Source organism: Chelonoidis abingdonii, chromosome 22 (genome assembly GCF_003597395.2).
Source record: "Chelonoidis abingdonii isolate Lonesome George chromosome 22, CheloAbing_2.0, whole genome shotgun sequence".
Taxonomy (NCBI): domain Eukaryota; kingdom Metazoa; phylum Chordata; order Testudines; family Testudinidae; genus Chelonoidis; species Chelonoidis abingdonii.
In genome coordinates this window covers 19,285,816-19,299,361 of record NC_133790.1, presented here as the reverse complement: position 1 = coordinate 19,299,361, position 13,546 = coordinate 19,285,816, and the positions used below count along the sequence as shown (strand labels likewise).

The window sequence follows — 13,546 nt, the reverse complement described above, 5'->3', positions numbered from 1 at the left end:
TCACTAATAAGAGTCCTAATTGGGTGTTGCTGTTACTCAGTGTTATAAAGCAATCTGGGTGTCTGTATTTTCCATTTGAAAAGCCTTTCAGTCAGTTAGCATATGCCCTCTGATTCCTCAAATGTTAGTCTCTGACTCTCAGAGCTTAGCTGCTGCTTCACTTATGGTCTAACTCTAGTCCAAACTGCTGGTGCAACAACAATCCCATACCAACAAAGCCTTCATCTTGTCTCTGTTGAGCATGTGCTTCACTGATACAGCCTCTGTCCCAGAGTTCCTGTGCTCAGAGTACAGAAGGGACCCTTCACATGTCACTCTCCAGTATGATGTAGTGAGAGGGTGGGGAATACACACAGTAGCTGATCCCGTCTGAGAGCAGATCACACACACAAAGTCAAGGATGCCATAACTTTCCTTCGCTCCCCTCTTTGTAGGAAATGAAGTCCCAGGCTGATTGACTCTCTATCACCGATACTTCAGTGAAACATCTAAAGCCTCGTTAGGGAAGTGAATTCAGCTGTGCTAATCCCTCCTACAGGACTTAAAATACACAAAGCAACAGCCATGGCAGACAAGTGTTATTTCCAAAACATTTTGAAAACAACATTTTTAAAGCCTGACATTTAGATTAAGAACCTAACATTTTAGGCCATTTCAAACGAGAATTAAGATCCAGAACTTGAAGGAACCTCCTGGGTCAAGTCCAGTCCCCTGCTGTCACAGGTAACCCCATCACTTCACTTCCCAATTCCTTTACCTGTTTATAAAGGGTCCAATGTGCCCACAAGCCCAGTCATCAACTGATCAAGCGCCATCTTAAAACTAGTTAGGTTGTTTGTCCCCACCATGCCTATTGGGAGGCCGCTCCAGAACTTCACACCTCTGATGGTTAGAAACCTGTCTCGTTGCTAGCCTAAGTTGATTCATGGCCAGCTTATACCCATTTGTTCTTGGGCCAACATTGCCCTCTACCTTAAATAGCTCTTCACCGTCCCTGGTGTTTACCCTCCTCATGTATTTATACATGAAATTCAATGTTGATAAATACAAAGTAATGCACAATGGAAAACATAATCCCAACTATACACACAAAATGATGGGGTCTAAATTAGCTGTTACCACTCAAGAAAGATCTTGGAGTCATTGTGGATAGTTCTCTGAAACCATCCACTCAATGTGCAGCGGCAGTCAAAAAAGGGAACAGAATGTTGGGAATCATTAAGAAATGGATAGATAAGAAGACAGAAAATATCACATCACCTCCATATAAATCCATGGTACAGCCACATCTTGAATATTACATGCAGATGTGGTCGCCCCATCTCGAAAAATATATATTGGAACTGGAAAAGGTTCAGAAAAGGGCAACAAAAATGATTTAAGGGTATGGAACAGCTGCCATATGAAAAAAGATTAATAAGACTGGGACTTTTCAGCTTGGAAAGGAGATGACTAAGGGGGGGATATAATTGAGGTCTATAAAATCATGACTGGTGAGGAGAAAGTAAATAAGGAAGTGTTATTTACTCCTCTGTGACAAAGTTCCTCCTCTACCTTGGTGGGGCCTGCACTTATTGGCGTATTTGCTCACCTCACAGATTCACCCTGTGGGTCAGGAAACAGCCCAGAGACCTTCCCCTCTGGTAGAAGCCACAGTCCAGGTCAATTCCTCCTGTGTCTTATCAGGAGTTGGGAGGTTTGGGGGGAACCCGGGCCCGCCCTCTACTCCGAGTTCCAGCCCAGGGTCCCTGTGGACTTGGCAGCTGTCTAGAGTACCTCCTGGAACAGCTGCACGACAGCTACAATCCCTGGGCTACTTCCCCATGGCTCCTCCAAACATCATCTCTTGTCCTCATCACCGGAACTCCCCCTGATGTCAGATAACGCTTGTAACTTCTCAGTCCTCTACAGTTGCCTACTCACTCTCAGCTTCTTGCACGCCTCTTGCTCCCAGTTCCTCTCACACACTTCCACCCTGGCTCCCTCTGGCGTTACTGAGTGAGCACCTTTTATAGCATCAGAGGGCCTTAATTAGAGTAAGGTGCTTAACAGCCTACACTGACCTTAGCAGGTTAACTGAGTCAGGTTCTCATTAGCCGGAGCAGCCCCTCTCTAGTCACCAGGGAACAGAAAACTGCTGTCCAGGTCAGTAATAATCTCCCTCTTACTCCGCTGTCCCGAACTGACCTGGATCTATCACACCTCATAATACAAGAACTAGGGGTCACCAAATGAATTAATAGGCAGCAGGTAAACAAATGAAGTATTTTTACAACATAACGCACAGTCAAACCGGTGGAACTCCTTGCCAGAGGAATGTTATAAGGCCAAGACTATAGAACTAGCTAAATTCACGGAGGATAGATGCATCAATGGCTATTAGCCAGGTGGCAGGAATGCATCTCTAGTCTGTTTAGCCAGACAGCTGGGGATGATCACTTGATGTAACCTTCCCGTCATCCCTCAATAGCAACCGGAGTATTGCCATTTCAGAAGACAGGATACTGGTAGATAGACCTCGTCTGACCCAGTGTGAGTTCTAAGGGAACAATCATATCCCCTATCAGCCTTCACTTTGCTAGCGAAACAAAACAAGCTCTTTTAGTTTGCACACGATGTTCAGGCCTCCCAGTCTAATGATCTTCTAGTGCCCTTCTGCACCTAGCTTGCAATGTTGAATCAGCTTTCCCTGAACATGTGATCAAGAAATAATGCTCAGTGTTCCGGGTGAGGGTCTTCAGTGCCTGGGCACAATGGGCATTAATGACATCTACTCTTCTGGAAATACCTCACCTGCTACACATGTAGACCACCATGCCTTTTTTATGCCAAATCAGTGGCATAGCCAGGATGGGACATTTGGGTGGGCCCCAACTTCAGGTGGGTGGGCAATGACCGGCGGGCTGAAGGCAGGAGGGATCGGTGAGCCCACCCACCCCCCAGCCAGCCTTGGGAACATGATTGCTCGACCAAGGGACACTGAGGCCCCCACCGCACTCAGGTCTGGGAGAGACGCCAACCTGCTCGACAGCACACAAGGCACCTATCCCCACCCCACTACCCCACACCAAGGCCTGGCTCCCAGAGGCAGCAAGGCTTTATTGAGATCCTTCTCTACCACCTTGCAACCAGCCATCTCCACGCCTTCTCGCATTGCAAATAGCCACATGGGCCAAACAGAGCCCATGCCCAGGGCCTCATGCCATTGAGGGCCCTGGAAAAAGGGCGCCCCCCACCTGCTCCACCCAGCGGGGAAGCAGGCTGGGCGCACGGCTTGCACATAGGCAGAGTGGGACAAGCCCCCAGCCCCAAGCCTGCTGCCGTGTGAGTGGGCAGAGCAGAGCCGGAGCTGGATCGGGCCTGGATGCGAGCCACTCAGGCCCACAGACATTGATCTGGCTCAATACGTCAACCTGTATCAACAGCACACCCAGCTTTCCTTGTTGTCCGATGATGAGCCCCCTCACCTGTAGGCAGAAATCCTACCCGGCCCACGCAGGGCCTAACCTCACACTCCTGTACCGCTACATTCACCAGCCTCTAATCACTTCCATCCCCTAGTCACCGCGCTCTACCGTCTAACACCGACGCTCCTCCTGCAGCGGCCCGCGGCCCGCTACCCTGCGCCGCAAAGGTCATAGCAACCCACCTATTTTTGCGCCAAGTCATAGACTAGGAAAAATCAAATCTGTCCGGCCAACCGCTGAAAGGCGAACACTGGTAGGACCGCCCAGAATCACACCCCCGCCCGGCACAAGGTACAGCCCCCTGCCCAAGCATGAGCACGTGACTGGCATGGGGGGGCCGGGTCGCGCTCCCAACCAGGCTCCCCGAGCGCCGGCCGCACTGAGGCCCTGCTGCCGCCAGGCCGGCCTCGGCCCCGCCCGGCCCGGCCCGCCTCAGCCCAGGGCAGCACGGTCCCTGCTCAGGGGATCGGCCCGGGAGGAGGCCCGGACGGGAAGCGGGGCCGGGCCTGCGATCGGGCCTGGGCGGCAGGACCAGACGAGCCCCAGCGAAGGGCAGGGCCGGCGGGACCGGAGCCAGGCCGGGCGTGGCCACTGGCGCGCGCGCGTGTCACGGGATACGTGCAGACCCGCCGCTATCGGCAGCTGGGCCGGGGCGGGCGCAGCCTCCCAGGCTCCCGCTTCCGCCGCCGCCGGCAGGTAGGTGCCCGCCCCGCGGGCTCGTCCCAGCTCAGCCGCCCGAGCGGCCCCGAGGCGCATCCCCTGCGCAGGAGGCCGCTCCCTGCGTGCAGTGGCCCTGCGCTGCGCCCCATTTTCAGAGGTGCGGGGCCACCCCAGCGAGGGGTGCGCCCCCAGCTTGCGCCGCCCCGCAGGTCGTTAGCCGCTGGAACTCACCCCCACTGGATACTGGTGCGGGAGAGGGCGCAGCAGGGGCCCAGCACACTTAGGGGTTTAGACCAGAAATAAAAGCATCTGGAGTAAAAAATAAGAGAGCTAAACGCTGGTGCTTTGGGGCATCAGCCAGGCACTAGGAATTAAGGATTAGGAAGAAATTTCCCCTGTCAGGGGGTTATTGCATAATTGTGCATTTGAGGGGTCCTTTTACCCCTTCTTCTGCAGCATCGGTGCTGGCCCCTGGCACAGAGATGGGATGCTGGGCTAGATGGACCATGTGTCAGGAAGTGTCATAGCAGGTCAAAGTTCCCAGCACTGAGGAGATGTCCCTCCTGCCTCTCTCTCTGGCATGGGTGCCTTTGAAGGCTGATCCCTGCCCCAAGGAGCATATGCTACAAATCTGACAAAACAATAGAGAGCTGCAGGCCCTACAGAGCTCGCTGGATGCAGCTTGTAATTCTCCAGCTCAAAGTAACAGGTGGGACTTTCAGTACAAAGATCTGGCCTTCAAGGACAGCTGATGCCCATGTGAGCTACTGCTTGTTGATCCTAGCAAGCTGTAATCCTTGTGGGCTATACTTCCATGGAGAACGGGATTGGGAGTCAGCAGTCCAGGGCTCTAGTCTAGGGCTCCGTGACAGACCAGTTGTTTCACCTTCCTTTGCCTCAGTGTCCCTGCATTTAATGGGGTAATTAATGATATTTACCTTCCTTCATAAAGCCCTGTGAGATTCGATATGACTATAGAGGGTAACTGCTTAATAGGAAAGATTTTGTGCTTTTAAGATGCAGACTCCATGATGGGCCTTGCTGGATGAAGCTGCTGTGTTGCAGGCTGGGACCTGTGCTCCACCAGGCCTCACTTTGGCATTAAAGGCCAGCATGGCCGCAGGCAGCTCAGTTGTACGCGGATCCTGTGTGTCTAAGGCTGTGGCAGTTTGTCAGTGAGGCCCACCGCTGATTGTGAGGCGCCCAGCTGGATTTGTGGCTAAGACCAGGTTATCTAATCGTAAGGTAATCTTATTTATGTGCTTAAATCACCTGAACTTAAAGCTGCAGAGGGTCCTATAGGTATTGATGGTTGAAACATAATTATCAGCCAATTGATTGCTCCCAAAAAACCCAAACTTGGACGGAGTCACGATCCACCTTGTACAATAGCCTCTTCTACCCACCTGGGCTCAGTCGGAGTCCCATCCATTCACTACAGTTAAGCGGGATCTCATGGTAAATAGTGCCATAATAGTGACTTGTGATTGAATCGCAGGGGCAACATGACCACAGCCAAGCCAAAAAGACTCAAGTTTTCCGAAGAAGAGAAGTTCCTCATCCTTGAAGAATTCAGCCTGCGCAAGGACATCCTGATCCCCAAGAGCGGGCGCTACAGGAATACGATGGACCGTCAGCGAGCGTGGGAAGAGATCACTGCTGCTGTCAACTCCCTCAGCCCGCTCGTGCAGCGCACACCTGACGAGATCCGCAAGAAGTGGCATAACATGGTCATTGACGCCCGCAAGGAGCTGACCACGGTGAAACACCCCTTGTTGAGGCAGCGGCCCCAGGAGAGGCTCTTCCACAACATCTTTGCTCTCTTCAATAAGACAAGGCCAGGGCTGGCAGAACCATTGCTTCTGGGCCCTGGGTTCAGAACAAAGCCGTCCAGCAGCCCGGCTGGAACTGCAGTGCCTCTCTGCGCAGCGGGGGGGATGCGGGAGTCTTCGTCAGACTTATTTCTCCGCAGCCAGAATGATGGACTTCAGCTGAGCCAGGGGAACAAACTGCTCTGCAAAACACAAGTCCTTTTGGACGCAGACAAAGAAATGGCACCAGGGACTGGCTGTCCAGGAAAGAGCTTCGTCCATGTGCCAGGGGACCCGCAGCCCAGCGATTTGTGCTTGGGTGGATCTCAAGAGAGTGTGGAAAAGAAACTGTTGGGCCCCAGTAAGGATCCTCCTCTGACTTGTACGCCCGTAGCTGAGACACACCCTGTGCCAGTTCCCAGAACTACCTCACCACTTAGCCATGGACCGGAGGTGCTTGCTCCTGGCAGGACTCCAGTGCCTCTGAACTGCTCCCCAGACTTTGCACTGGCCTACAAGATCAAGTGCCCTTTGAGTCCTGTATTCGAATGGCCTTGCCTAGGGGTCATCTCAAGCCCAGTCACACACAGCAGCAGGACTGACAGCCCCAGCTCTGAAGGCATCCACACAGCAATGGATGATAATGGTGAGACAGCCATGCCCGCTAGCCAGGCCATGCAGTGCCCGACAACTCCTCTTCCTTCCCAGCAGAATTCAGTGTTTGAATTGGTGCGTAAAAGGAAGAGGCTGTCATTACAGGCAGCAGCCTGGCAAACGGGCCCAATCCAGCCTCCCGTTACACCAGCATATAGCTGTAGATGCTCCATGCAGTTCAGCAGAGCTACTCTGGATACTTTCCAGGGTCACCAGGAGCAAAACTCAGCCTATTCTGAGCAGGAGCCATGTGAGTTCTGCCAGTATCTCTCAGCCCTGACCAGTCACTGCCCTGCTCCTGTCTGGAGTACAAGTTTCCATCAGTGCCAGGTTACCTGGTGGGTGGGAAGAGGCATTAATCTTATTTCACGTGTGACCTGAGCCAGGATTTGTACTTGGTCTTACCCCGGTGATAGAGCTGCCTCTGCCGCTTTGCCCTCTGTTACGGAGTGTCATTAATAGGCACCACCCCTTCCTAAGCAGGCCCTGCTTGCCATGAGAGGAGCACATTGTTATCAAGTGACCAGAATTAAGACGCCCAGAATTCCCAAAAATGGACCTTTCCTCCCAGCCCATTGCCAAGTGCTTGGGCCAAACACATCTCCCCTGAAAATGGCTCTGTGGGTCAGTGAGCAGTGCCCCCAGGAGTGTGTCTCCAGTCCATCAGGGAGCATTTTTCCTACTATTGCTATTAAAATGCCTCTGCAGAAATACAGCCCTGTTCTCTCCTGCTCCAGCTGTGATAACAGTCAAGTGACAAATACTATTTCCATCCCAGTGCCCAGAGATGTAAACAGCTTAGAACAGGGGTTCTCAAACGTCATTCCACTGCGACCCCCTTCTGCCAACAAAAATTACTACACAACCCAAGGAGGCGGGACTGAAGGCTGAGCCCGCAGGAGCCACACCGCCCTGGATGGGAGGGCCAAAGCTCAAGCCCCATCGCCCCAGGCGGCAGGGAGGGGGAGGCAAAGCCCAAGCCAAAGGCCTGAGCCACACTGCCCGGGGCTGAAGCTCTTGGGCTTTGGCCCTGGGCAGTGGGGCTCAGGCTTCGACCCCAGACTCCAGCACGTCTGAGCCAGTCCTGGGGACCCCGGCCCACATTGGAGTCCTGACCCACAGTTTGAGAACCGCTGGCTTAGAACCATCTTGGTTCCTCACTATTGCAGCTAGAGAGGAAATGCGGGTCAGCTGGAACAGGTCAAATCCAGCGAGAAGAGATACCTTGCTTTTAAGCAGTGGGTCTCAAACTTTTATATTGGTGACCCCTTTCACACAGCAAGTCTCTGAGTACAACCCCCCTTATAAATTAAAAACACATTTTTTAATATGTAATGCTATTATAAATGCTGGAGGTGAAGCCGGGGTTTAGGGGTGGAGGCTAACAGCTCATGACCCCCCACATAATAACCTCACAACCCCCTGAGGGGTCATGACTTCCACTTTGAGAATCGCTGCTTTTAAGAGCGTGGACGTACAATTTGAGGCTGGGGAGAAGTTCTGTAACCGTTTTTAGTGTTGCTAAACTGTCCTGAAGCTCCGGATCACGCGTAGAGTCGTGTCACAGATATGCCCCATATTCCCACTCATTCTCCAATGAATCACATTTCACCCCACTCTGCTGTCTGTGTGATCATGCTCCCTCCTGAAGCCAGAATGCATTGGACATTGGCGTTAAGGTATCACTCGCTCACTTCAGCCCACTGCAGTGAGGGCATCTCCAGCTCTGCTTCTGTCCAGCTTGCCAAACAGGCTGCTTAGAACTTCAGCACAAGTTGACAGTGGCCTGCCCCAGCCAGTGTTAAAACTTCCCCATGGCACTATGATTAAACCTGACAGAAGGGGCAGGGCTTACCCCCCTGAGGAGGGCAGCTGCAGATCTCCCATTGCTATTAAGACAGCCCCACCCTCAACCTTAAGTATGCTCTGGCAGCTTAAAAGAACCTTCATCTGCTCTCGAGGCAGGGTCCCACTCTGAGTACACAAGCCCATGCTGACTTTGCTTGCTGTTCCTCCCCCTGGGATTGCATGGGAGGCTGTCCCATGGCCTGGCTCACTGGTAGCGTTAAGTGAAATTAGTTTTAAGGTGCCAGTTCAGCTTTAAATGACTTTGTAGCATCAGGCACTACAGGCCTCACCACTGTTTGATGTTTGGCATTACTAGTGGTTCTAGGACATCAGAGCTACCACACATCTCATGTCTAGGTAAGTTATGTGGGTAACAGGAGGGGAGTAGCAAGGGAATGGGGGAGAAAAAGAGGCCAGAGAAAGACAAGAGGGAAGATAGGAGAGAGAGCGCGACAAGGGTGTTATATCAGAAAAGGCATCTCTGTAGAGCTGCTTCCTGTAGCCTGGATGAGCTTTCCTGGATGCAGGACAGAGCAGCGTTAGGTCATTGGTCCTGGCAGAACTGGAGCATGACCCTTATTTTGAGGAGGTTGGATCCTCCTGTTTGTGGTGGGTGGGATGTTGCCCCACGGGGGCTGGTTTCGGGGATGAGCCGTGCATGTCTGTATTCTCTTGACTCCGTTTGCTTTAACCATTTGGGGGGTTGTTGTTTGGTTTGTTCAGCAAGCGCATCTGTGACCGAAGATTCGCTGCCCAGCCAGAGGGGTTGTGTCGAGCCAGCCAAGGAGCTTTGGGAGAAGCACAGCCGGCTGCACACCGAGATCCTGGAGCTGCAGAAAGAGACCTTGCAGCTGCAGAAGGAAAAGATCGTGCTGGAGAAAGAGAAACTCTTACTAGAAATTGTCAAACTGCGGCGAGAGCTGGACACGTGACCAGCTGCCAGGCAATGATCTGCCCCTCCCCAGTCTGTGGAGCTCAGAGCCCTGTTCAGACCCACTCGGCTCCAAGTACTCTGTTCCCTGGAGCTTCATGTGCTTGAGTGAAACAAAAATTGCTTGCTCCTCCAAATGAGCAGGAGAGGACTGAGCTGGTGCTGAACTTCACAGACATGAATGGCAGGGACTCTGGTTCCTGTGCAGAAAAGACCAGAGAAATCACTCTACTGATGCTCTTAACCTACAGTGAGAGCCACACCCAGGACATTGGGGGGCAGCCCTTGTGGCTTTGGTGGCATAGCATAAAACTCGCATATGTTTGGGAGAGCCAGAACACCAAGGAAATAACTCTGCATGGGCCTATGCGGGGTCCCTTCCTCAGCAGAGTGCCAGAGCAGTCCATGGGCCGGGGAAGACGGTCGTATCTGTGTGTGGTACAGCAGCACAGCGCATCACCCCGGGCTTCACCTGCTGCATCACGCGTTGCAGAGAAGACTGAACATGTAGCCGCACCATTGCTTCCTGTCCCTGCGGGTCCTTCCCCCTTTAGCCGCTAAGCCACGAGCAGGGAATTTAAACCAGTATCTTCTTTTTTCCACGTTGATATAAACTCACTAAATAGAAAAGCAGCATAGCAGCCCACTCCCTATCCAAGCCAGGATCCAGCCCTTTACTTCGGTGTAAGGAGCTACAGGGCAAAGCCAAAGGGTCCTTCTCGTGGCAGACTCCTGGTGACAAGAGGAGGAGTTTTACCTGAGTAAGAACTTAGGGTTTGGCCTTTAATGTTTACGTATTAAGTTAAAATAAACAAGTGAGCACCGCCAGACTCGTTCTCTGCTGGCACTGCCTGGTTTTCTGCTCTCCTCTCATTGCCAGAGGCAACAAGAACCAGAGCGCACACAGGGGTCTGGTTGCTTTGACCTCCCCTTCTGAGGATTGTCTATCTCATGCCTAAGCTGGATAGTCTAAGTTTCTCCCAGATACCTTAGGAGGCACACCTACTCCTAGCCACTTCCTCATCCTGGCCAGCTGGGCCACCGTTCAGGAACAGCCTTGTTTGTAAATGACTTGCTTAGTGTTCACTTTAGTGCTTGGGAAAGTGCCTTGCTATTGACCCTTGCTAGAGCCAGACAAGACCCCAGCAGATACTACAAGATTCCCACACAACTCTGCCAAAGAATCTCCAGTGTGACCTGGATCAGCCTTGCCATGACAGTCCTGGTCAGTCACTTCTGCTAGTCCCAAAGCATGTGGTGGTTTTGGGATGCAAGAAAAAGCTCACAGAGAACTAAGAGTGATTAGATTGAAAAGAGGTCATCTCTGATCAGCTGGGAACTGAGGCATCCAGAAGTGAAGGGTCATTGCATTAGTCTACTGCAAGCATCATCTTCCTGCATTACCATCTTATCTCCAGCCCTTTCTTTGGTGCGGATCCTTGCGTGGGGAGGAAATGAGTCTCCTGGGGAACTCCTCTCTCCCATGATACAGAACCATTCCCAGAGGCCCACTTGCTGACATATTCCGAGGGCTGCCTGAGTTGAGACCTCAGGATTTGGCTGGAGGAGCAGTGCAGCCAGCACGCTCCACCCTGGGAGAGGAATTGGGACTGAGCCTTGTGTTGGTTGGATGAACCCAGAGCAGCGTTCATTGGGGTTGCTCTGATGCAGCTCTTGCGTAAGGGAGTGGTGGGGAGAGGATTTTAAATGCTGGGGATGGATAAGGTTCCATTGAGTTTGGTTGCATTGCGCTCCCTGGACATTCGGAAGCCCGACGACTCCTGTCGCCTTTGAGGTTTTTAGCAAGCTCAGCTAGTGCTCCGACAAGCAGCTGTACCAGTAACTGGTGCAGATGCCAAGCCAAATAAACTTGAGCTCTTCAGAAAGAACAAACCTGTGAGATGTCTGGTGTGGGTTAGGTCAGGTTATTGCCAATCACTGTGTGAAACAAAGCAGGACATTCAAAAGCTGATGTGGGATCTAGGAGCCAGAAGGTGGTGACACCTGTCACATTGCAGCACGCGAGCTTGTCTTGTGGGGACAAGTATGAGAAGTGTACAGATTGCCTGTCTGTCCTGGGGGAACGTGGGTGTCCACAGGGAATGTAATACACTTGAAAAATAACTGAATGCCTCAGTTGGCGTTTGGCTTGGCATCTTCTGCTCACAGGAAATAACCCGGTTTGAATGGGTAGCTGCCGCTTGATTTCACTTCCCTTTGTCTTACCTGTGAACCTCAGTGAAATGATTGCCATGACAAGCAAAAGCAGTATCCTGGGGTTCCATGCTTATTCCCCTGCCCGTGACTCCAACTCTTAACTGCCAGCCCTGCCAAATGAACCTTGATCCTGCAGCCAAGCTGGGCTCTTTCCTTCGGAGCCATCATCACTAGTGACCCTGTCCCCGGCATACAATGGAGGCTGCATGGCTTCGGGTTACATTCGGCAGCTTGACGTACTGAAGTGGTTGAACTAAATAAGTTTGAAAATTAGCAACTTAGCACATGGCACAAGTGAGGACTAGGCATTTTCTGGTGCTTAGAACAGGGAGCTGGAAGTTAGGACCCCACTGGGTGCTCTCTCAGCTCTAACACTGGCACCTTGAGCAAGCCAGCTAACCTCAGCAACTCCATGTCCTCACCTGGAAACTGGGGAGAATAGGTCCTCACTACAGAAAGGATTTGAAATCATACTTCACGGTTGAGATTCACAGAAGTATTTTCACAAGTCAGACTTGCACTGAGGATCTCCTCCAGTCTTCGCATCCCCAAGCGAAAGACCAACTGCACAAAGCAAATTCATTTTTTGCAATACTCTAAACCAGAGGTGGGCAGGCTGCGGGACCGTTCTGCCTGCACCCTGCGCTCCTGGCCTGGGTGGCTAGCCCCCAGCCCCTCCCCCACTGTTCCCCCTCCCCTGCAGCCTCAGCTCACTGTGCTGTGGGTGCAATGCTCTGGGCAGCGAGGCTGCGAGCTCCTGGGGCAGCACAGCTGCAGAGTCCGGCCTGACCCGGTGCTCTGTGCTGCACAGTGCGTGGCTGGCTCCAGCCGGGTGGCATGGCTGCCTGTCCTGGTGTAGCCACACCACCAGCCACCAGTGCTCCAGGCAGAGTGGTAAGGGGACAGGGAACAGTGGAAGGGGGTTGGATAGAGAGCAGGGGGTGGGCAGGGGCTGGAGGTGTGGATAGGGATAGGGGTGGGGGCGGAAAACGGGGGTTGAATGGGAGCAGGAGTTCCAGGGGCGGTCAGGGAGAAGGGATGGTTGGATGGGGCAGGAGCCCTGGGGGGGCAGTCAGGAAGGAGGGAGGGTTGGATGGGGCGGCAAGGGGGCAGTTAGGGTCAGAGGGTCCAGAGGCAGTCAGGGGACAGACAGCAGGGGAGTGGATGGGGCAGGGGGGCTGTCAGGGGGCGAGAAAGGGGGGGTCAGAAAGGGAGTGGGGCCAGGCCACACCTGGCTGGGGAGGCACAGCTGCCCCTAACCAGCCTTCCATACGATTTGTGAAACCCAATGCAGCCCTCAGGCCAAAAAGTTTGCCCGCCCCTGCTCTAAACATTTTTTAGTTTCATGTAGCATAGTTGCGTAAAGTGGGGGGTGACAGAGCACGTATCTGCTTTGTCCTGCAGTGGGCACTAGATGTCACTGCCTGGCTGCTTCTGAAGGCATCATTTGATGGCAATACAGCACCAGTGGAAGAGAGCAGGCGAAGAAGCAGCAGAACAGCAGTTCTCCACAGATCTGCAGGTGGCAATATTGATGCATAGTTTATGAATCCATCCTTTTGGCACCACGGTCAGTCTCCAGCTGTTCTCTGTAATCTCCGTGCCCAGATGGACAACACCCATTCCCCCGAGGCAGTGCCTTAAATATCTGGGAGAAAATGGCTCCGCTAACAAAACTACTACAAATGATAGAACTAGATTCATTAAAACACCAGACCTTCCTCCATGTCCCCTTGGAAGTCAGAGGCCCAGCTGGTCAGTGAATTAGGGATTTCCTAGGCACCGCAGACCTTTCATGCCTGCCTCAGTTCACACAAACATCAGACCCTCTCTGCCCCTGTCCATTACATGCCTGGCGTTCCACTTTTATTTCCGCGGTACATGCTTAAAGCAGCGGCTGTGGAAGCCTTTTTAATGCAGGTCAGTGAAATGGATCCCATGTCACTTCACACCTTTGT

General features: G+C 52.7%; 1 protein-coding gene across 3 annotated transcripts; it reads left to right on the top strand.

Annotated features, from left to right (window-relative positions):
• The first annotated feature begins 4,101 nt into the window (after positions 1-4,101).
• LOC116815913 (uncharacterized) lies at positions 4,102-13,327 on the top strand. Of its 3 annotated transcripts, none has more exons than XM_075060053.1 (4): positions 4,102-4,284; positions 5,626-6,584; positions 9,164-12,195; positions 13,003-13,327. In XM_075060053.1, the coding sequence occupies exons 2-3, from the start codon at positions 5,633-5,635 to the stop codon at positions 9,370-9,372; spliced, it is 1,161 nt and encodes a 386-aa protein (XP_074916154.1). In that variant the 5' UTR covers positions 4,102-4,284; positions 5,626-5,632; the 3' UTR covers positions 9,373-12,195; positions 13,003-13,327. The 3 variants fall into 3 exon arrangements, with proteins under 3 accessions (XP_074916154.1, XP_074916152.1, XP_074916153.1); XM_075060051.1 differs by having other exon boundaries at positions 4,156-5,047; XM_075060052.1 differs by lacking the exon at positions 4,102-4,284 and adding an exon at positions 5,109-5,372.
• Positions 13,328-13,546: the final 219 nt, after the last annotated feature.